This window comes from Monodon monoceros, unplaced genomic scaffold (genome assembly GCF_005190385.1).
Source record: "Monodon monoceros isolate NGI ecotype Baffin Bay Population unplaced genomic scaffold, NGI_Narwhal_1 Super_Scaffold_21, whole genome shotgun sequence".
NCBI lineage: Eukaryota > Metazoa > Chordata > Mammalia > Artiodactyla > Monodontidae > Monodon > Monodon monoceros.
The window spans coordinates 684,992-707,602 of NW_021703778.1; the positions used below are offsets into that span (position 1 = coordinate 684,992).

Below are 22,611 nucleotides of genomic sequence, written 5' to 3' on the forward strand. Positions count from 1 at the left end.
AAAATTGAAATTGTATCAAGTATCTTTTCTGACCACAATGCTATGAGACTAGATATCAATTAAAGGAAAAAATATGTAAGAAATACAAACACATGGAGGCAAAGTAACACATTACTTAATAACCAAGAGATTACTGAAGAAATCAAAGAGGAAATCAAAAAATACCTAGAAACAAATGACAATGAAAACACAACGACCCAAAACCTATGGGATGCAGCAAAAGCAGTTCTAAGAGGGAAGTTTATAGCAATACAATCCTACCTTAAGAAACAGGAAACATCTCAAATAAACAACCTAAGCTTGCACCTAAAGCAATTAGAGAAAGAAGAACAAAAAAACCCGAAGTTAGCAGAAGGAAAGAAATCATAAAGATCAGATCAGAAATAAATGAAAAAGAAATGAAGGAAACGATAGCAAAGATCAATAAAACTAAAAGCGGGTTCTTTGAGAAAATAAACAAAATTGATAAACGATTAGCCAGACTCATCAAGAAAAAGAGGGAGAAGACTCAAATCAACAGAATTAGAAATGAAAAAGGAGAAGTAACAACTGACACTCCAGAAATGCAAAAGATCACGAGAGATTACTACAATCAACTCTATACCAATAAAATGGACAACCTGGAAGAAATGGACAAATTCTTAGAAATGCACAACCTGCCAAGACTGAATCAGGGAGAAACAGAAAATATGAACAGACCAATCACAAGCACTGAAATTGAAACTGTGATTAAAATCTTCCAAAAAACAAAAGCCCAGGACCAGGTGGCTTCACAGGTGAATTCTATCAAACATTTAGAGAAGAGCTAACACCTATCCTTCTCAAACTCTTCCAAAATATAGCAGAGGGAGGAACACCCCCAAACTCATTCGACGAGGCCACCATCACCCTGATACCAAAACCAGACAAGGATGTCACAAAGAAAGAAAACTACAGGCCAATATCACTGATGAACATAGATGCAAAAATCCTCAACAAAATACTAGTAAACAGAATCCAAAAGAGACATGTACTACAATGTTCACTGCAGCTCTATTTACAATAGCCAGGACATTAGGAAGCAACCTAAGTGTCCACCGACAGATAAATGGATAAAGAAGATGTGGCACAGATATACAATGGAATATTACTCAGCCATAAAAAGAAACGAAATTGAGTTATTTGTAGTGAGGTGGATGGACCTAGAGTCTGTCATACAGAGTGAAGTAAGTCAGAAAGAGAAAAACAAATACCGTATCCTAACACATATATGGAATCTAAAAAAAAAAAAAAAAAAGGCTCTGAAGAACCTAGGTGCAGGACAGGAATAAAGACGCAGCCATAGAGAATGGACTTGAGGACATGGGGGGGGGAAGGGTAAGCTGGGGTGAAGTGATAGAGTGGCATGGACATATATACACTACCAAATGTAAAACAGGTAGCTGGTGAGAAGCAGCTGCATAGCACAGGGAGATCAGCTCGGTGTTTTGTGACCACCTAGAGGGGTGGGATAGGCAGGGTGGGAGGGAGGCTCAAGAGGGAGGGGATATGGGGATATATGTATACGTATAGCTGATTCACGTATACGTATACATTTACCTAATTTAGCATCCCTTCAAAAAGTTTTTTTTTTAAATTGAAATAATCATAGATTCACAATAAGTTGCAAAAATAGCACATAGAGGCCTCATGTAACCATCACTCAGCTTCTTCCAAGGGTAACACCTTCCATAACTATAGTACATATCAAAACCAGGACATTAACTAAATCAACAATTAACTTAACTACCAAGTGTTTCTTTTTTATGTTTAAAAACCTGAAGTATAATATACAGAGAAGTTCCCATGGAAGCCCGATGAATCTTCACACATCAAATACACCCGTGTAACCAGTACTCCGAAGAAGAAAATTGCCAGGACGCAGAACCCCCTCCAACCCACCTCCTCAAGACTTCTAACAGCACGTATTAGCACTGCCTTTCCTGCATTTATAAAAAGGGCGTCATAAGCACATTCTCGTTTGCGTCTGTCGACCTCTTTTCGTTCAGCATAATGTTTGTGGGAGTCGTGTACTTTTGCATGCGGTAGCAGATCATCACTGCATTACAACATCCCTCTGTGTGAATATACCACCATTTGCTTATCCAGTCTACTACTGATGGGCACTGGGGTAGCTTCCAGTTTTGAGCTCTTCTGAGTACCGTTTCTATGCATATCTGAGTACATATTGTATGCATTTCTGGGAGGAGTGTCCTAGGAGCGGAGCGGCTGGGTCACAGGGTATCAGGTTTGCTCAGCCTCAACAGATCCGTAGTTTTCCAAAGTGGCTGAATTACTCTGCTTCCCCACCCCAGCAATGTGCGAGAGTTCCACTGCTCCAAATCTTTTCCATTTACCCCTTCTGGTGGATATCTGGTACATTTTTTGGAACAGAGAATTTAAACATCAAACAGAATACCAGTGGTATAATCAAAGCAATAATTTTTCTCCAGATGATCACGACTCTACCTAAAAGTCTTTTACAAAGCAAAGCAATCTAAAATTCCAAAACTGCTCTTAAAATATCTTCTTAATTAATTAAATCATCCTCATTTGATGCTATGGCTGTATTTCTCACACATGACTGACACAGTGAATCACCTGGGATACGTGCTATAAATACAGATTTTCAGGAATTCTGTCAGGTCTCCAGAAGGAGAATCTCTTTGGAAAGGCCTTGGAATCTTTTCATAAGAACCTCAAGAGACTCTTATTATCAGGCAAGTATGGAAAACACTGCGTTCTGGGGATCTTTTGACATTAACACCTGTTTAAAAAGGAAAATTACTCCTTTAGGGATTTCTTTGGAGAGTCTCAGCCCCAGAACATTTCTGGATGTTGTTAACTTCTATAACAACTTCAGACGCAAACAGTATTTTAATAGTTGGATTAACTGAGTCCAAAGTGCCCTGAGTAATACCAAAATTATCATGGAGGGTTACATTTGATAGGCAGCCTTATTAACCTTTATCCTCTTCAAAAGAAATTAGTTTTTACTACTAATTGGGCTGCAGTAAAGAGAATCTGGAGTTGCAAAGGGCTGCGCAGCATCATACGGTAGCGAGAACGTGAGACCTGGCTTCAAATCCAAGTGCAGCTATTGCCTATGGAACCTCTGAGTCAATCAAAGTATCCTTTCACCTGTTTCCTCCTCTGTGACATGGAGATATTGCCCATCTTACACCGTTGTTGGGAGGGCAAAATAAGACAAATAAGGGCAATGAAGACACAGTAGGAAATTAATTTGTTTTTTTTCCTTTGTAATCTGTTTTCCATCTTCTAGGTTTCTTCTGTAATTGCTCACCTGTAAGCTTAACAGTTGTTTTGTAAAATGTTCTAATGACTTGTATATTGCAATTCAGCTTTTGTGAGAGAAATACATAATTAAGAAACTGTTTAATTCCATATTTCCAGTTTCCTCTACTTTCATCTCTGTTGGTAGAAACCAGCAGCCCTATAACTTACGGCTGAAAATGATTACAAACAATAACTTGGAAAAATGCAGTAACAAGGCGTAACAAGGTAACAGAAAACTATAATTTTAAAATAAAGTTCAACTAGTCCAAAACTAGAGAACATTGCTAAGGGCATTATACAAATGACTTTTTTTTAACATTACTAAAACCACTTAAAAAGCCAACATTTAATCTAGTCTTTTAGATGGTTCCCTAACATCAACCTGTTAAGTAGTCAAATGGCATTTATTCTGGGTATCAAAATGCTTCCAGGATCACATTTCACTTGTAAGAATGCCTGTGAAAACCACTTTTATAAAAACAGACCTAATTCTGTATACTGATAAGAAGCCTACCACATTTGGATTATATGGCCATGAAAAATTACTCTATGTCAATTACTACAATATGAAAAGTAATTAAGAAACGTTCATAAGAAGCCTCCTCCACTCTCTGCAGTTTGGCCCTTCTAATCTTAAAGCTCATGGAAAACCCTGGAAACTGAAGAAACAGAATAAACTTCTATTGAGCAGAAAACTTGTAAATAATAATTTGATGTCATACCTGTATTAAAATCCACCATAAAAAATGCAAGTAGGGAAGCTGAAAGCAACAAACACCTTGCCAGTGATCTGTGTCATCTGGGGCAAACCCCTTAACTCTTGTGCCTCAGTTTCCTCCTCTGTAAAATGTGGACACTGTCACTTCCTACTCCCCAGGGCTGTGGTGAGGTCTACATGTGAGTGCTGACACCAGGGCTTTGCAGCACACATGCTGTGTATGTGCTGGGCCAGCAGTAGTAGCAGCAAACAGCACAGAACTTACGGGGCACCGTCACGCCGTAGTGCTGTGTGTCACTGATCAGCAGCTTTCGTTTCAGTTCATTCAAACCTACCCCTACAGGACCTGAAAAACAGGAAAACAGAAATTCACTCCTGAACAGAACACACCATATAAACATTGCTATGATGACATGATCCGTAAGACAGACTGAAAACGTGTACCCAACTTCACATGTATCCCAAGTCAAGAGATTATCTCTAGTTAAGTTGTACGTAAGAAAAAACCAGGAGTCATTTGCTTGCTTTTCTACTTTTTATTTCCTTATTTTTCCTGTTTTTTTAAATTTCGCTTTTCTACTTTTTAAATTTAAATCCCCATCTTTCCATTAAAAAGATTAGAAATCTTTGTTTCAAATGAAACATATTCAAGAGTATCTGAGTACATTAACAGGTAATGGTATCCCGAAGACCTTAAAAAATAGGTGCACCTAAAAAAACGGAATTACACAATTTTAAACGTTTTTAGATCCTAATAAAAGAAAATCTTTGAACCTTGATTTTATTTTAGGTGCAAACACCTAATCATGCATTTTAAACTTGCAAAACCATCAGTGCAACGTCAAGCTCCTCTGCAACACTGTTTATTCTCAGTTGGTCCTTAAGCCTTTGAAAACTTACATAGACCTGATGTACTTCAATCAGTGTGCACATACTAAACACCTGTCGTGAACAAGGCATACAGTAAACTCTGTGAAGATTAAAAGATAAGTGAAGTCCGCCTTCAGAGAAAGTAACTGGGTTGGGAGAGTCACACAAAATGAACAGACTCGGGCCAGAAAATGAAGAGTGGTTTCAGATATGAATCCGAAATCAAGAGTTAGAAGGGCACAAGCCCCAGACGGCTAGCTTCTCACAGCCCTGCCATCGAGGTCTATTTGGTGACGGTGTCACGCCTTGAGCAGAACGCAAGCCACAGGGCCAGACTGCCCTCCGTTACATGCCCATCCTCAACACTCCCTCACCTGGCGACACCCATGCTGTGGTCTGAATGTCTGTGTCCCCCCCAGATTCACATGTTGGAACCCTAACGCCAACGTGATTCTGTTAGAAGCAAAGGTCTCTGGGGGGTTCTGAGGTCACGAGGGTGGAGCCCCCATAAAAGGGCTTAGTGCTCTAATAGGAGATGTCACAGAGCCCCCTAGTGCCTGGCCATGTGAGGACACAAGGAGAGAAGAGAGCCCTCACCCCCACTGCTGGCATCCTGATCTCCGACTTCCAGCCTCTGGAACCGTGAGAAATCGATGTCTGTCGTCTATAAGCCACCTGGGCTGTGATATTTTGCTGTGTTGGCCTGAAAGGACTAAGACACTGGACACGTTCTCGCCCTTGAGCCCTGGCTGGACTTCATTCTAATCCTAAAAGGAACCATGCTCCCTTTCTTGGGAGGAATAATGAAAACCCATGTCTAGTAACTAGCACCGCACCCAGGTATTCAAGGGTTCATTCCCTTGCCTACTTACTCTTCCAGGCTTTGAAAGGCATGGGGTTTTATGCTGGACAATGGAGAACACCCAGGAGGACAGAGCAGAGCGGCTGGGGGTCTGGGTGGGGGCGAGCTGGGAGCAAGACGAAGGGGCCTCCGCCTGCACAAACTGACCTGTCCCCCCGCTGGCCACTCGCCAGCGCCGTCCGCCTTCCCACACGCTGCTGTTGGGGGCCAGCCCTCTGCCCCAAGACAGTGGTTCTCAAGTCTCTCTCTAAAATGAATACTCCGGGGCTTCCCTGGTGGCACAGTGGTTGAGAGTCCGCCTGCCGATGCAGGGGACGCGGGTTTGTGCCCCGGTCTGGGAAGATCCCACATGCCGCGGAGCGGCTGGGCCCGTGAGCCGTGGCCGCTGAGCCTGCGCGTCCGGAGCCTGTGCTCCGCAACGGGAGAGGCCACAGCAGTGAGAGGCCCGCGTACGCCCCCCCCCAAAAAAAAAGAAAAAAAAAAGAATACTCTGTAATATCCCAGTTTTATCCTGAAATGGCATTCACAGCTGATATAACTTGCGAGCGCATATACTTTCTCCCTCCAAATTAATGTAACGCCCTAGCTGTAATGTATGAAGGATCAAAAAGTAATTTACAATAAAACAATGTGTATTTCGATATGTAAATGCTCGGGCATGACTGGAGAAAATGAAGTCAGATGTCTGCACCTACTTATTCTAAATAAGTCTGGACTTCAGAGTAATAAAAAGACTAGCAGCCATCCCGTACCAGAAAGAACAGGAGATGAAAGCCCAAGGATACAGGTGAGCATCAGAATAAAGTCTAGCAACTCAGTGGAAACACAGATGGGTCTTACTGGAATATGATAAGGAAAGAGAGGAAAAAGCAGCCTTAATAAGGAAACAGGGATACAACACATCAAGGCTATCAAAGAGAAGAAAATAAAACTTTTACAAAGAACGTGCAGTGTATGTGCAAGCGCAGCGTAGAAATACTTCCCCTGAGACGGGACGGGTGAGTCACCTATGAGTCCCTCAGTGTCTAGCATGACACTGGGAAGTCGTGTGGGATGCAGGACAGGTTTCTGTTCCATAGAAATGTCAGGTGTACATCCCCAGCATCCTCAGCCATTTGCATAAAGAAAAGGTGCCCTCACGAAAGTCCATGGTGTTCCGCGGTAGGCGGTCCTGCCCCGTCTGGGACCACTGCTCTCGTCACCTCTGCACCCCAATCCTGCCGTCATCGGGGACGACTTCAACACCCCTGCAGAGAGCCTACTTCCTCTCCACTTCACTTCAACCACAAACTACGCAAGCCCTGACTCTGCCTCACCAGGAGCTATCTCATCGCTACAGTATTAGATTTGGGCCTCCCCGTGTGAGACCCCGATCCCTGATCATTAGCCCTCCCATTTAGTTATTCCTCTTCTTATCAAAAGGACCGCCAGTGTTTTCTTTCTTTTTGTCTAACAGCCCTTCGGGTCTTCACTTCCTTGGGCTGTGGTATCTCCCACTACCTTGCTAATACCCTCAAAGCTCTTACACGCTGGCCTTTATCACACTTGTCATGGAAACTTCCAGTCCAAGGTCAATCTCATGGCTGCTCTACACGTCTGCACCTGGACTGAGAAAGCCCGTACAACGGGAGCAGGGATGCACACACTGTGCTCCCCACAGAGCTCAGACCCCTGGGCTCTCCAGGAGTTACCCAGTTTTCCTGATTGGATTTCCCGGGTCACCATCTGGTCACATCCCAATCCCCTAATCTCCTCCTCCTCACACCTAGAACCTCCCCTCTAATCTAACAATTGTCAAAGGCTGTCGATCTTCCCTCCTGAAGATCCTCAGAGCTGCGACGTGCCACTGCCACCGCTGCCACCCGAGCCCGGACACCTCATCTGTGCCCCTCTCCTGAGTCAGCCTCCGAGCAGCTCCCCTACCTCTGCTCAGCAGCCAGCACCGTCTCAGAACGCCAACACACGCACTTCCTCAGTCCTCTCCACAAAGCCGCGCGCCTACACCCAGCCGCCAGCTGCAGCCCCTCGTAGGGGGTCTCCTCCCGCGTCTTCACCTCTCCTGCACTCTGTTTCACGCTCCTTCCCATCAGTACTGGAAATTCACACTGTCTCCCACCTTCAAACAGCCGGAATGACCAAGAAAGCGAAAGGAACACCTTCCTTAACCTTGCACTGTGCACCGCTGTCCCCAGCATCCCGGCCAGGCTCCCGTCACTTCTCACCAGCACCTCCCACGCCTGCACTGGGAAGAGAACCCGACGTGACTCTTTGACAGGTCTGCCCGGCTTGCACGTTGGGAGCTGCGCCTCCCTCCCTAACCTTCATTCTCGCCACTCCCGCCTTGCACCGCACACCCCGGCTGCGTGAGACCCCTGCGCCCTGTAACGTGGCGGAGTCTTCTCTGCGCTGCTGGGTCCTCGTCACGTGCCGCTCAGCAAAAACACTGCTGTCCTTTCCTGGCTAATTCAGGCTGCGTCTTAGATACGCCCTAGGGATTCTTTCCTGACACTTTAAATGCGGGTCGGGCGCCCAGTGCTTGTGCCCCCTGCCCTTGCGTGTCAGAGGGCCGATCACACTCCGTCATGATCGTCTGCATACTCCTCTTCACCCTCGAACAGACTTGAAAACAGCGATGTCATCTATCTGCTCACCAACTGTTTCCCTAGCTGGCAAACTGGAGGCACTCGTTAGGTTGTTTTACTTATTTAAGTTACGCTCAGTGACTCTGCTCTCATGGAGGTAAAGCTATTTGCCGAATGAACCAAAGGCATGGGAGTTAAAGCAAGAAGCATCCGCACCTAGAATGTCTGGACGCGATGGCTAGAGAACGTGCTCAACGTCGTAACAGGAGTTGGTGGGGCTCACGTCTGAACCTGGCTCCATGATCTTAAGATCCAGAGAAGCAGAACGGAAGGGGATGACTTTGGCGCTGGAACAGTGAGCATAAGGGACGGAAATCCACCTGCCTAAACTCAGACAAGGACCGCGGTGCGCTTCAGACGCAGGCTGGGGCCTCCCTGTGAATGGAATCACATCAAGGTAATGCGAGGCTGCAAGATGAGGGGCGGGGGAGTGATAAGCATTGATGGGTTGTCTCCAAAGCGCCAGGCACCAGGCAGGGGCTCATGTGTCTTATCCACTCTGTAGGGACAAACAAGATCTGAGTAAGGGCTGAAACCTACTCTTTAAAATAAACAGAAAACAAACAAGAAAAACACGGGGCTTTACGATGCTTTGCAGGTGATGCAAACCCAATTCTATACGCTCAAGAAAAAGAAGCAAACAGAACACTACAACTTAAACAGCAGGTCCTGGCCCGCCATGCCCGCTCCCCACAGAGGCACCGAGGGCTAGGGAGGATGCGAATTCAGTGTCCCTCCAGGAGGTCTGGGGCCTGGAGTACTTCCCAGAGTGTGAGCTAATTTGCTGAGTGAGAGTCTAGCATTTTTTTCTTTCTTCTTCTACCCATGCCAAAAAACCACAGTGATTTATTTTAGCTCTGGAGGAAAAAAGTAGGCATGTTGGAATTAGCGGGGGAAAAGTATGCTTTTGCTCACGTGATACCCTTAGACTTGGACTGTTTTCAATTTTAGCCCTTACACAAGCTAACTCTTACCAGGGACCCTGCTTTACCGCACGCCCACAGACCATGCCAAGCATGTGCAGTGGCAAATACTTTTATTTTAAAAATTTCCCCTAGGTTAGGTTATTTGAAGCCATCACCTTCAAGGTGGGATCCTGTCACAAAAAGATTAAAACAGGGACATAATTTTAACCATTCTTCCTACAAAACTGCCGGGCAGACCACTCAACAGCATTTTCCCAGCCAGGCCCTTGGATCAATCCTGCCACCCACACAGGTGAAGTTATAGACTTTTTCCTCTTTTAGATCTTGACCTTAAGATCACATCTTCCATCCACACTCCTGTCCTGTGTCCTTTTTCTACGGTGGGGCCTAAGGTCACAGTTTTAGTTGGCTGGTTTGTATTTAGATGACTTACACCGCAGTTGGTTTAGGGATGCACACTGAGTTAGGTCTATTATGTCTCTGTAACGGGACACATTCATCTCCTCTTCAATGTATAAATTTTTACCACAGTTGGTGACACACATTTACACATAAGTATACAAATAAGTTTCTCTAGAGTTTGTTTCCAGCTGTGCTTGTTCATGCTAAAGGGAAGCAGAGAAGATAACCTAAACAGCATGTATTTAAATCACAGACAGCAGGCTTTGCAAAAGTAAAGACAGTGATGACACAATGAGGTCTTTTTATGCAGCAGGCTTGTGTCCCATGGTTTACATACACCATGACTAATCCTCAAAACATCCCTGCCAGAAAGGTATAGTTATCCTCGTTCTACAGATGAGAAAACCAAGACAATGAAAGGGTAATTTTCCCAAGATCGCACATTGGGATTACGGCTTCACTGGTACTCAGAAGCCAGTACGCCTGCATTCCTTCCATTCGATCCCTCATCTTATCAAAAGAATGCCGAGGACAGGACACGGGCTCAGGTAGCCAGCTGCTCGGCTGTTTGCGGCTGTGACCCACAACTTCACAAAGTCCCTCACCCCATTCCAAGCTGTCCCACACTTTAAATAGAGATGAAAGTTATGCTGGTGGAATACAAGACTCAGGCTACAAAAAGTGGCAGAAGTCAAATCCGGTGAACTCAAAACTCATGCTGTGCAGAGCCTCTGAGAACTAAGCTAAACCTAAGGAAGACGGCAAGCATCTCAGGCCTGGGCAACATACACAGGGCACGTCTGTTAGGATTCTTGACTCAGGACTAAGGAAACTCAAACAGAATGATGATATCAGAGGAAAAGCCAAGAAAGCATGTTAAAAAATCATTCTGGAGTTCACTAATGTGGAATTCATGCAGTGCACTGAAGTGGACGGGCTTGCTAGCTTTAAAAATAAAAAGAATGTTTCTATTTGAAGCAGAAACGTAACTATGTTTCTTTAAATTTCATAAGAATTCAGAAAATCACTTTGTGTGCAAATTCTGGAAAGAAAGAATAAAGCCATGAGCATCAATCTGCATTAGTTGAAATTCTTGTAAACAATACATCAAATGGATAAGGTAATTAGAAAGGCACGTTACTTTTAATTATTTGTGTGCATTTAATTAGTAACTCCTACCTTACAGTAGGCAAATGTGTTGTGTGTGATTTTATATAAAGGCTCATTCATTTCAGCCACAGAAATACAGCCCATTTGGGGGTTAATAAAATGATGCTAGAAAGTTTCTAGTTTAAGCTTTACATTTAGGCAAATATTCCCATTAACTAAATGTAAAAAAGCCTTTATTTTTATCTTACAGAGATTTTGGAGGGAGTGGCCAAGACGGTGGAGAAGGACCACCCTGAGCCCACCTGCCCCCACGGGCACAGCAAAGTTACAAGTATTCACAGAGCGGCTATCAATGAGAACCTGAAGACCAGCAGAAAAGATCTGACACAGCTAAAGATATGAAGAAGGAACCACAATGAGATGGGTAGGAGGTGTGGAGGAAACGTACAGTCAAGACCCACACCCCACAAACAGGAGGAAAATTACAATTGCAGAGGTTCTCCCCAAGGACTGAGAGATCTGGGTCCCACACTGGGCTCCCCAGCCTGGGGGTCCTGCACCGAGAAGATGAGCCCCCAGAACCTCTGGCTTTACAGACCAGTGGGACTTGCTTTCAGGAGAGCCAGGGGGCCACGGGAAATAGGGACTCCACCCTTTAAAAAAAATAATTAATTAATTACTTTATTTATTTTATTTCTGTAGAGGTGGGTCTCTGTTGCTGTGCATGGGCCTTCTCCAGTTGTGGTGAGCAGGGGCCACTCCTCACTGCAGTGCGGCCTCCCACTGTGGTGGCCTCTCCTGTTGGGGAGCATGGGCTCCAGGCGTGTGGGCCTCAGTAGCCATGGCTCGCGGGCTCTAGAGCTCAGGCTCAGTAGTTGTGGCTCGTGGGCTCAGTAGTTGTGGCTCGCGGGCTCTAGAGTGCAGGCTCAGTAGTTGTGGTGCACAGGCTCTAGAGCTCAGGCTCAGTAGTTGTGGCTTGAAGGCTCTAGAGCACAGGCTCAGTAGTTGTGGTGCACAGGCTCTAGAGTGCAGGCTCTAGAGCACAGGCTCAGTAGTTGTGGCACACGGGGTTAGTTGCTCCATGGCATGTGGGATCTTCCCAGACCAGGGCTCGAACCTGTGTCCCCTGCATTGGCAGGCGGATTCTCAACAACTGCTCCACTCTCAAAGGGCAAATACAAAATCTCCTGCACTCCAAATCCCAGCACAGAGGCAGTAATTTGAAAGGAGCCTGGATGAGACCCTCTTGCTGGTCTTAGAGAGCCTCCTGGAGAGGCAGGAGACAGTTTGCACACCCCTGGGGACAGAGATGCAGGCAGAAGCCACTTGGGGAGCTCACTCTACCATAGTGACGTGCGAGCTGCAAGTGCCGTTTTGGAGTCCTTCCTCCTGCCTATTAGCACCAAGCACTGACCTGCCTAGCGGCGGGCTGGCACCAGCCATGCTGGGACCTAGCGCCGCACAACAGTGGGCTGACAGCCACCTCATGAGGCAGGGCCGGGCAGCCCACTGGACTGGGGGTCAGTCCCACCTACCAGCGTGCCCACATGAGTCAGTCCCACCACGACAGAAGAGCCCCCGCAGCACACACAGAGGCACCCCTAGAGGATGCAGCTCTGGTGACCAGAGACGAGTGTGCTGCGGGGTCCCACTGGAGTCTCCTACAAACAAACAGTAAAGGCAGTAGATCAACCTCTTATCAAGTTAGTAGGAAGATTAAAGAACAAAGTAGTAAAACCATCTTTATGCACAATAAGTAGTTAGGGGATACACAAAAAGATGTAAAATATGCTGTCCAAAACATTAAACATGGGAGGAGGTGGAGTAAAAACGCAGAGGTGTTATAATGCATTAGAACTTAAGATCATCAAGTTAAAATAATCATGCATATATATAGGTGGTTACATATGAACCTCATTATAACCATAACTAAAAAATCTATAATAGATACACATACACAAAATAGAGAGAAATCCAAACATAACAGTAAAGACAGTCATCAAATCAAAAGGGAAGAGAACAAAGGTAAAGAAAGGAAGAAAGAAGAATTACAAAAACAAACAGAAAACAATTCACAAAATGGTAATAAGTACATATTTATCAATCAAAAGACACACAGTATTACTGGATAAAAAAACAAGACCCATATATATGCTGCCTACCGGATACTCACTTCAGATCTAAAGACACACACAGACTGACAGTGAGGGGGTGGAAAAATATATTCCATGCAAATGCAAACAAAAAGTTGGGGTAGCAATACCTATATGAGATAAAACAGACTTTAAAACAAGCACCGCAACAAGAAACAAAGAAGGATATTACATAATGATAGAGGGATCAATTCAACAAGAAGATATAACAATTTTAAATATATATGCACCCAACATAACAGCACCTAAATACATAAAGCAAATATTAACATACATAAAGGAGAAACTGACAGTAACTGAATAATAGTAAGGGACTTTAACACCCCTTAACATTAATGGACAGATTATCTGGACAATAAATCAATAAAGAAACAGTGGCCTTAAATGACATGTAAGATCCAATGGTTTAATAGATATACAGAGGACATTCCATCCACAAAGCAGAACATTCCTTTCAAGTGCACATGGAACATTCTCCAGGATAGATCAGATGCTAGGCCACAAAACAACTCTCAATAAATGTAAAAAGATTGAAATTATGTCAAGTATCTTTTCCAACCACTAGACTAGAAATCAACTACAGGAAAAAACTTTTATTTGCTACTTTTATTCAATGTAGTATTGGAAGTCCTAGTCATAGTAATCAGACAAGAAAAAGAAATAAAAGGAATCCAAACTGGAAAGGAAGAATAGAACTGTCACTGCTTGCAGATGACATGATATATACATAGAAAATCCTAAAGACGCCACCAAAAAACTACTAGAATTCATCAATAAATTCAGTAAAGTTGCAGGATATAAAATTAATATACAGAAATCTGTTGCATTTCTATACACTAATGACAAACTATCAGAAAGAGAAATTAAGAAAACAATCCTGTTTACCATCACATCAAAAGAATAAAATACCTAGGAATAAACCTACCTAAGGAGGTAAAAGACCTGTTCTTAGAGAACTAGAAGTCACTGATGAAAGAAATTGAAGACGGCACGAACAGGTGGAAAGATAAACTGTGTTCATGGACTGGAAAAGTTAATATTGTTAAAATGACCATAATACTCAAGGAAATTACAGATTCAGTGCAATCGCTATTAAAATACCAATGGCATTTTTCACAGAACTAGAACAAATGATTCTAAAATTTGTATGGAGGGACTTCCCTGGTGGTGCAGTGGTTAAGAATCCACCTGCCAATGCAGGGGACACGGGTTTGAGCCCTGGTCTGGGAAGATCCCACATGCCGCAGAGCAACTAAGCCCGTGCGCCACAACTACTAAGCCTGCATTCTAGAGCCTGTGAGCAGCAACTACTGAGCCTGCATGCCGCAACGACTGAAGCCCACGTGCCTAGAGCCCATGCTCCACAGCAAGAGAAGCCACACAATGAGAAGCCCATGCACCGCAACAAAGAGCAGCCCCCGCTCGCCGCAACTAGAGAAAGCCCACGTGCAGCAACAAAGACCCAATGCAGCAAAATAATTAATTAATTTTTAAAAAAAAGAAAAAAAGTCGTATGGAAACACAAAAGACCTCAAATAGCCAAAACAACCTTGAGAAAGGAGAACAAAACTAGAGGTATTATGCTTCCTGATTTTAAACTATACTACAAACCTATGGTAATCTAAACAGAATGGTACTGGCACAAAAACAGACATACACATCAGTGGAATAGAACAGATTTTTTTCCAAAGAAGACATACAGATGGCCAAAAATCACATGAAAGGATGCTCAACATCACTAATCATCAGGGAAATGCAAATCAAACCCACAATGAGATACTACGTCACACCTGTCAGAATGGCCATCATCAAAAAGAGCACAAATAACAGCTGTTGGCAAGGATGTGGTGCACCGTTGGTGGGATGTGAACTGGTGCAGCTGCTGTGGAAAACAGCATGGAGGGTCCTTAAAGAACTAAAAGTAGAACTACCATACGACCCAGCAATCCCACTTCTAGATAGTTTTCCAAAGAAAACAAAAATATTAATTCAAGAAGATACATGCACCCCTGTGTTCACTGCAGCCTTATTTCCAATACCCAAGATATGGAAGCAACCTGTGTCCACTGATAGATGAACAGATAAAGAAGGTGTGGTCCATACATACGATGGAGTATTACTCAGACATAAGAAAGAATGAAACCTTACCATTTGCTACAACAATGATGGACCTAGAGAGTTAAATGCTAAAGTGAAATAAGTCAGATGGACAAAAACATATACCATATTATTTAACTTATATGTGGAATCTAAAAATCAAAACGAATGAACAGAAACAGACTCAAAGATACAGAGAACAAACTGGTGGTTGCCAGAAGGAAGGGGGCCATTGGATAAGTGAAATACGTGAGGGAGATTAAGAGGTACAAAATTCCAGTTATAAATAGGTAAGTCAAGGGGATGTAATATATAGCATAGGGAATATAGTCAATAATATTGTAGCAACTTTGCATGGTGACGGATAGTAACTGGACTTATCTTGGTGATCATTTTGAAATGAAAAATATGGAATCAAAAAATTAATTTATAATTTTTTAAAAGATTTGAAAACAAATCTTTATGTAAATTCTCAGTCTTTATGTAGGAGAATTAAGACATATGCCAGCTTTGACCCAAATGACCCCAAAGTCTGTTGAAATTACTGACTCATTTTCTATGAAATCATGAGAGGTTGAGGTTTTCTCCATTGTTCTTTTTTCAGATTTTTTTTTTATTCCATGAATATTTTTAGGGATTTATGATTTGTTTGCGTGTAGAAAATAAGAAATAAGTTTGTATTAGAATGCTAGCACAATATCCTTTCAAAATTAATACATAGTTAGTTGAGCATAAAAGTTTTTCATTCTGTAAACATGGCCCCCCAAAAGATCTACGTTCTGAATCTGAAATAGACATGTACAATTAAAAATTTTTAAAGGCTAAATGAGTGAAGAAAGCATTGAGGCAGTAAAACCAGTGCCTCCAATAGCACTTTGAAACTGTAAAAACACCAAAAGAATGCTTTAAAATACTGGTATGATATTCTTACTCAAAAAAAAATGGCCCAGCTCTATGACATTGTACTTTGAATCTTCAACCATCTACTTATTTATGTGTTAGCACAGATCCTGAGTCACTGAATAATTATTTACTAGAACAATAATGTATTACTATTGTGAAAATAATGTATGAAACGTGGTTATTTTTTTCAAATGACACTCATGTAGTCCTACAAAGAATTAACATAAAGTAATTTCTAATTTCTAAATATCCAGCACAGAATTTAATTGTAGTTTTTCTTAAGGCTGATGAGCATCAAATTGAATTTAATAATGTAAATAAGGATGGGTGGTACCTTACACGTAAAAGGTCAATATGCTAAAAATTACAGTATTAATTTGTTAGGAAACAAACTTCTCAAGTTTGTTTGAGAAGAGAAAGAGACACAGGTAGGTGGAGATTAGCCCAATTAGTTTTAACATACTATATATTCATGTAACACACAGTATATTAATAAAATCGATGTTTATTTATGTCTAATATTAACTTATATATTGGAAAGAAATCTGTTGCTCTGACCAAGTACTATTCACTTTTGCTACTGATCTTTGAACATGTTGGCACAAACATAAAGATGGTATGTTATGTGCAAAGCTACTGACACAGATGCAGCTTTTACTGTGTTTGCCTCCAGTGTACCTGCACTACTTAACATGACGATTCTTCCACATTTTCCCCCAGACATTTTATGCTATTGGCCAGACTTGTTACTCTTACTATCCAGTGAAAAATATCAGAATTACTGGAGACTGCAATAAATACCCAAACTGCTTTTGTGACCTAAAAAAACCACACTTACTCATCTGATTTACTGCAAAACATATCAAATGAAATCTCTAGGTATCCCTTAGATCAGACACGTTATAAAAAGTCTACTTATATTGCAGCACTATATACTATATTTGCTGCTCTACGCATAAAATAAAAACAATCATGCTATTATATCTGACTCACAATCTTAAAATGATCGCATTAGTGTGTGGCTGGATTTTCGTGTTGGAGAGCGACAAATCTGTTTATAAAACCCTGGGAATCAAACTACATAGAAAACGCAGCAACTTCGCAGTTCATAACAAACCTTGTTAGAGATTCTGATTTTCTTTCCTCTGTTGCTTTCATAATAGAAGAAAAATGCAATTAACGAAGCATCAGCTTTTATGCTGATGTCAGAAGGAGGAGGAGAAGAGGAAAGAAAAGAAAAAGGAAGTAGGAGGCTTGTTGAAGCGGCATTATTTTTTCCAAAGCAGCGATTTACATCAGACTTCGACTTAAGTACCTGTCTCTCCTCTAACTCAGGGCTATGACAAGAGTGCAGTAAAATTAAAAGGCAACATAAAACCATCCTTGGGTCTTCCTTAGCTAAGCAGAAGAGAGACGGATAATTCCCATATCCATTCCTTTCCAGTTTGTTCAAAACTGCAACGTTTTCAGTGAGGCTCCCATGATCTCTATTCGAAATGGCCAACGCCCAGGTACCCTGATTCTGCTCTGCTTTTACTTTCTTCTACACCATTTATCACCCTCTAAGTACAATACAACTGACTTTACTATTTATTGCTAATTTATTATGAGTATGTTTTCTGTCTATATGTCCTTTCATTAGAATGTAAACACCTCAAGGGAAAAAATGTTGTGTTCTTCACTGATGAATTCACACGTCTAGAACAGTACCTGGCACAGTCCGTGCCCCAAACAAATCCGTGCCCCAGACGAACATAACTGTGATTTATGCCGAGGAAGTCATCCAGAGTGTAAACATTTAAGACAGACCAACAGCCAACTGTGCTTATAATAAAGATCATATTTACCTCTTATATACAAGGATTATCATTTTAAATCTATCACACACTCATAGATTCAATGATAACTTTTGGGTTTATAGTTGTCTATCTAAAATCCTGCAGAGCAGACTCTAATTCCCACAAACCTTCAATCAACGTTCAACAAAAGCTATGGGAATCCTAATAAACATATTAACATTTACATTTAGTCATGATTGCTTACTTTTCTTTCTGCTTTATGTGGGAGACTTTTTGCCCTACCAGTTTTATGGGAAAATGGCGACAGTCTTACAAATGCTGATTTATTCAAACTACTTCCACAAGGCAGTCTTTAGGCAACATAGGAGAGTCAGCACAAAGGAGGCAGAATAGGGCTTCATGCTAGAACTGCAAGGTGAAACATACAGAAAGATTCATTGTCAGTTTCCTCTTTTGTCTCCTAACCAGAAAGAACAAGTAACAGATTGTCTGACCATCCACAGAGATAAGCCTTGTTCTTTACTGCCTTAAGCCCTGAAGGGTTTTAGTAGCTGTCCCCGCACACACATTATTTGGTTTCATTACTTTACTTTTTAAAAAGTCAGGTTTCGCCAAAGATAAAACTTATGTAGAAAAATGTACTAAATGCTGCTTGTCATTTGGTTTTAACACACTTTTTGGAAAATACTTTTAAATGCAGAAGGAAATATAACAGAAACCATCACTGAGATGTTTTAGTTGCTAAAATGTGGCTTGGAATAGCATCTTTCCAAAATGAGGAGAAAAGTAAATACTTCCGATCAAGGCTCAAAGTCCTCCCCTGTCATATTTTTGCCATATTAACAACTTGGATAATTTTAACTTCTTGAACATTAAGTCTGAGAATTAAAGTCATGCAATATTATGGTAAAAATGTAGAGATAATAATTCTGGGTAGCTCCTTAATGATATTTATCTAACAGTTTCAGGGCAAATACCGCTATTCCTGATGGCTTTGTGAACACTGAGAGAAAACAAATGAGGCTGGGGACCACGATGCTTATACTCTTTCCGTCTTCTGTACACGTTACAGGATCCAAGAACTATTTTTTAAATATATAATTTTTACAATCAAGAAAAGTAAACAGTTAATGCAGGAACAATGAGAATTTCCAAAACTGGAGTCCACTGCTTGACTACCTCTTTTAGATGATAAACTGCTAAATAATCCAATTTATTAAGCATTTTTGAACACTGAGCTTCAAAATCAACAGAGGCCTATTCATGTCTGAACATTTCATGTTTATCTTGTTAGTATTTTTAGCTAATATATAAGAGCTACATTTTATTAAAACTTTAGTAGGGCCAGGAATTGGCCTAAACCCTTTGCAAATATTTCATTTAGCTCTCAAACAAACCTAGAAAGCAGGTGATCGTATTATTTTCATTTTTTGGATGAAGAAACTGAAGCCAGAGAAAATCTGAAATGTGTAGGTGTCACCAGCTACTGAAGTGCAGAACTGGATGGGGACTCAGCCTGTCCTGCCCCAGAAGCCTGTTTCTTACCATCCACGCTATCCTGCACTATATCACGGGATCTAGTAGATGGAGATTTCTCGAGACAATAAACTCTAAACTTCTGATACCTCAAATTGTGCCACATGGGACAAGCAGGAAGGTTTTCTGAGTGGTGACCACATAGAAGAAAGTGAATAATGGGAAATTCTTTAGAAGGCCAGTCTACAGAAGGCCACAGTGCAGGCAGAAGACAGAAGACATCCTCATGTTCAGTCAGTGACACCAGCTTAATGCAATTTCCAGGCCTCCATCTGGCATTCAGGCATTCCTGATTTTGAAAAGTTTATAAATCCTTCCTTTAGTAGAAACAGGATAAGAAGTTTGTGTGAATTTAATATTTTTACATGATTTTCTTTCTCTATTTTTCATGTAGAGATACAGGATCTACCATTTGCCTGGGTATAATATGTACTCTAACACCACAAAAAAACAAGACCAACATTCTTCATTAAGTCTGTTCTGTTGTAGTGCAATAGTAAAAAGTTCTGCATTCTTAAACATTACCTTTTACCAGCACTTGCTCCAAAACAGGGAAATAAAGTGTTAAGAGCTAAAGTTTCAAATAAACTTATTTTTCTAATAGGAATTTCAGAATAAAGGCTAAAAAATCATAAATCAGTTGCTCTAAACAGATAGACCAAACCTAAAATATTCCAGAATAGCAGATTAAGAAAAATCAGAAGTCTTCAAACCATCATGATAACACATGCATATGCAAAAGCACAAAATGCAAGTGTGAGGCTAAGAAAAGTAGAAAACCAAAATAAATTGCAGTCAGCTGCCAACCACCAGCAACGAACATAGCGGCAACTGAGCCTAACCAAAGAGAGCAACGGGCTTCCCCAGAGTGCACAGCGCTAGCACCTCGCTATAACCAGGAAGGGCAGGCAAAAAGCAAAAGGCAGACTCTCTGGCCTTGCCCCAGGGTATGAGCTCAGAACCTGCATATGAACAAGATCCCCAGGTGAGTCAAATGCCTTTTAAAGTTTGGGAAGTGCCGGAGCAGGGGCTGCAGGCTACCCTGCTGGGGTAGCAGGCGCGTCTGTCTCCACCATCACAACACGGCTGGGGGCTACGGCTGATGCCTGAAGACAGAGGAGACGGTAAAAGCAAGCCCGGAGCTCTTCCTTGGTGGCCGGGAGAGCTACCCAGGTGGGCTGCCGAACATGTGAAGAGATCGAAGAGGAGAAGGGCAGGCAAATCTGCTAGGATACTTCAGGGAAGAGCTGGCAGACGTAAGGAGCAGGAAAGCAGACCAGTAAGGTAAGCGGACCAGTGATGCTGTGGGCAATGCGGGGCCCTTCGTAGATGGCGCAGGGAGGGAAGGCACGGCTGGCCTGACCCCGAGGCCCCGAGTGGAAACGTGACTCCTGCACGAGAGACGCTCTTGGTAGACTCAGATCTAAACTTCCACAAAACATGGAGCTATGTGTCAGAAAAATGAATGGATGGGCCCTAAATCAAAGAAAGAAAGAGAAAAGTAGGATATTTGGAACCGGCAAACAGTGTCAGCACAGCCCTGATTTTACAGATTAGAAGCAGTATTCCACAGTGAGATAAGGAACTAAGGCTCTGGTCTTGAACTGTCTGGGTCTGAACTGGTTCCACAGCTTAGTAGCTGGATCTTGGGCAAGTAACCTCTCTCCTCTTTGTGCTTGAGTTTCTTCTGTAAAATGGGGATATGAAAAGTATTTACCTCATAGTCATGGTGGGGGCTGAATGAAATAATATAAGCACAGAATTGAGTACAGCGCCTGGCACTCAATACATAATGGCTACTGTTATTACGCAGGGCGCTCGATACCTGTTGGCCACCGTTTTTACGCAGGGTGCTCGATACGTGTTGGCCACCGTTATTACGCAGGGCGCTCGATACGTGTTGGCTACCGTTATTACGCAGGGTGCTCGATACGTGTTGGCTACCGTTATTACGCAGGGCGCTCGATACGTGTTGGCTACCGTTATTACGCAGGGCAGAGGAAGGTCAGGGCTCACTTAAGAAACAAGTTAAAATTGAAAAACAGTTGGGACACTTTGAACGCAGTTGGGAACAGCAGAGAGTCATAAAACGTTATAGTTAGATCCTAGTCCATAATAGAGAAATCTAAGTCATAAAAAAGGATGTTCTGCTTGTTGTTGAAGTAATGCAATTAATTATTCACTCAAGGCCTGGAAAACTCCAAAGAGCAAGGAAATGCTAGTGGGGGAGAAGCACATAGCACAGGAAATAAGAATCTTCACTGACTGTACCACTTTGAAGCATCAACATTTAGCATCTCCAGTGTAGGAGTTGCTTGAGGGTAACACTTCTTTGGGGAGATAAACGGGAAATTTCCCCTGAAAATCAGGCCTCAGAAACCTAAGGAATTGCAAGAAGAAGACAGAGAAAGAGCAGTTCCTGCAGTCTGAGTGATGTCACATGCGAAACAACTAAAATTAAAATGAAGAAAGCTCTAGGATCCTGCTGGGAATGTAAATATACAGTGACAAGAGCAAGCAGTGTGCTTGTTTGAAAACTAAGACACCTGGCCCACAAGACAGGGTCCACATTCAATTTAGAGACAGGTGCCAGGAACCTGAAGATCAAGAGGCAAAGGGGATTTAGGGCAAGATAAGTGCCTACAATTAAACTAACCTCTTCATTAAAGAGCTCACCCAGATATGTTTTAGTTCAATGACTGTGGATCTAGACAATCAATACTCATGTAAAGCAGAAGCCAAAACACTGCAGATCACTCTGTGATTTTGGGCTCACAGTGGAATGTTGTGATACGTATTTCTGGGACCATTAATTTACCTTAAAAAGTAGCTGGGACGAATCTGTGTTTTTCCTCTGATGACCCTTTGAAACTGTGAGCAGGAGACATGAAAGTTAGGGCTGTGTCACCCCATTCTGAGGAGGCTGACTGCGGAGTGCCAGTCTGCACAGCTGTACACGCTGGGAGCTCTAGCTCCACTCCAGGGGGGTAAGCTCGGTACAGCCTACCTGGCCCACCGATTACAATGGAAACCTCTGGATGGCACACAGAAAGCAACAATCTGGGGCTCTGGAAAAGCAAACAAAAGCGGGCAGAGAGTAAAAGGAAGCCAGGTCTGGAGAGGTGACCCCAAGGGGGTGAAGTCTCCCATTTTATTTTTTTTATCTCTTCTTGGGCTTTGCCCAGAGGGTGAGTCTCTCTCAGAGCTGAACCGTGGAGCAGCGGGCCGAACAGCTAAGACCCCACAAAGATGTGGGTTTACCCCGAAGCTGTGCGTGA

At 42.5% G+C, this 22,611-nt stretch overlaps 1 protein-coding gene across 2 annotated transcripts in view; it reads right to left on the reverse strand.

Moving 5' to 3' along the window:
• The window catches only part of MPP7 (membrane palmitoylated protein 7), a 255,602-nt gene that overhangs the window by 11,806 nt on the left and 221,185 nt on the right, over positions 1-22,611 (reverse strand). The window contains exon 13 of one of the 2 annotated variants that reach the window (XM_029238887.1): positions 4,299-4,379. The exons of the other annotated variant lie outside the window; for it this stretch is intronic. Within the exon in view, the coding sequence (XP_029094720.1) occupies positions 4,299-4,379 (81 nt within the window). The remainder of the gene's footprint in view (positions 1-4,298; positions 4,380-22,611) is intronic. 2 annotated transcript variants of the gene reach the window in all.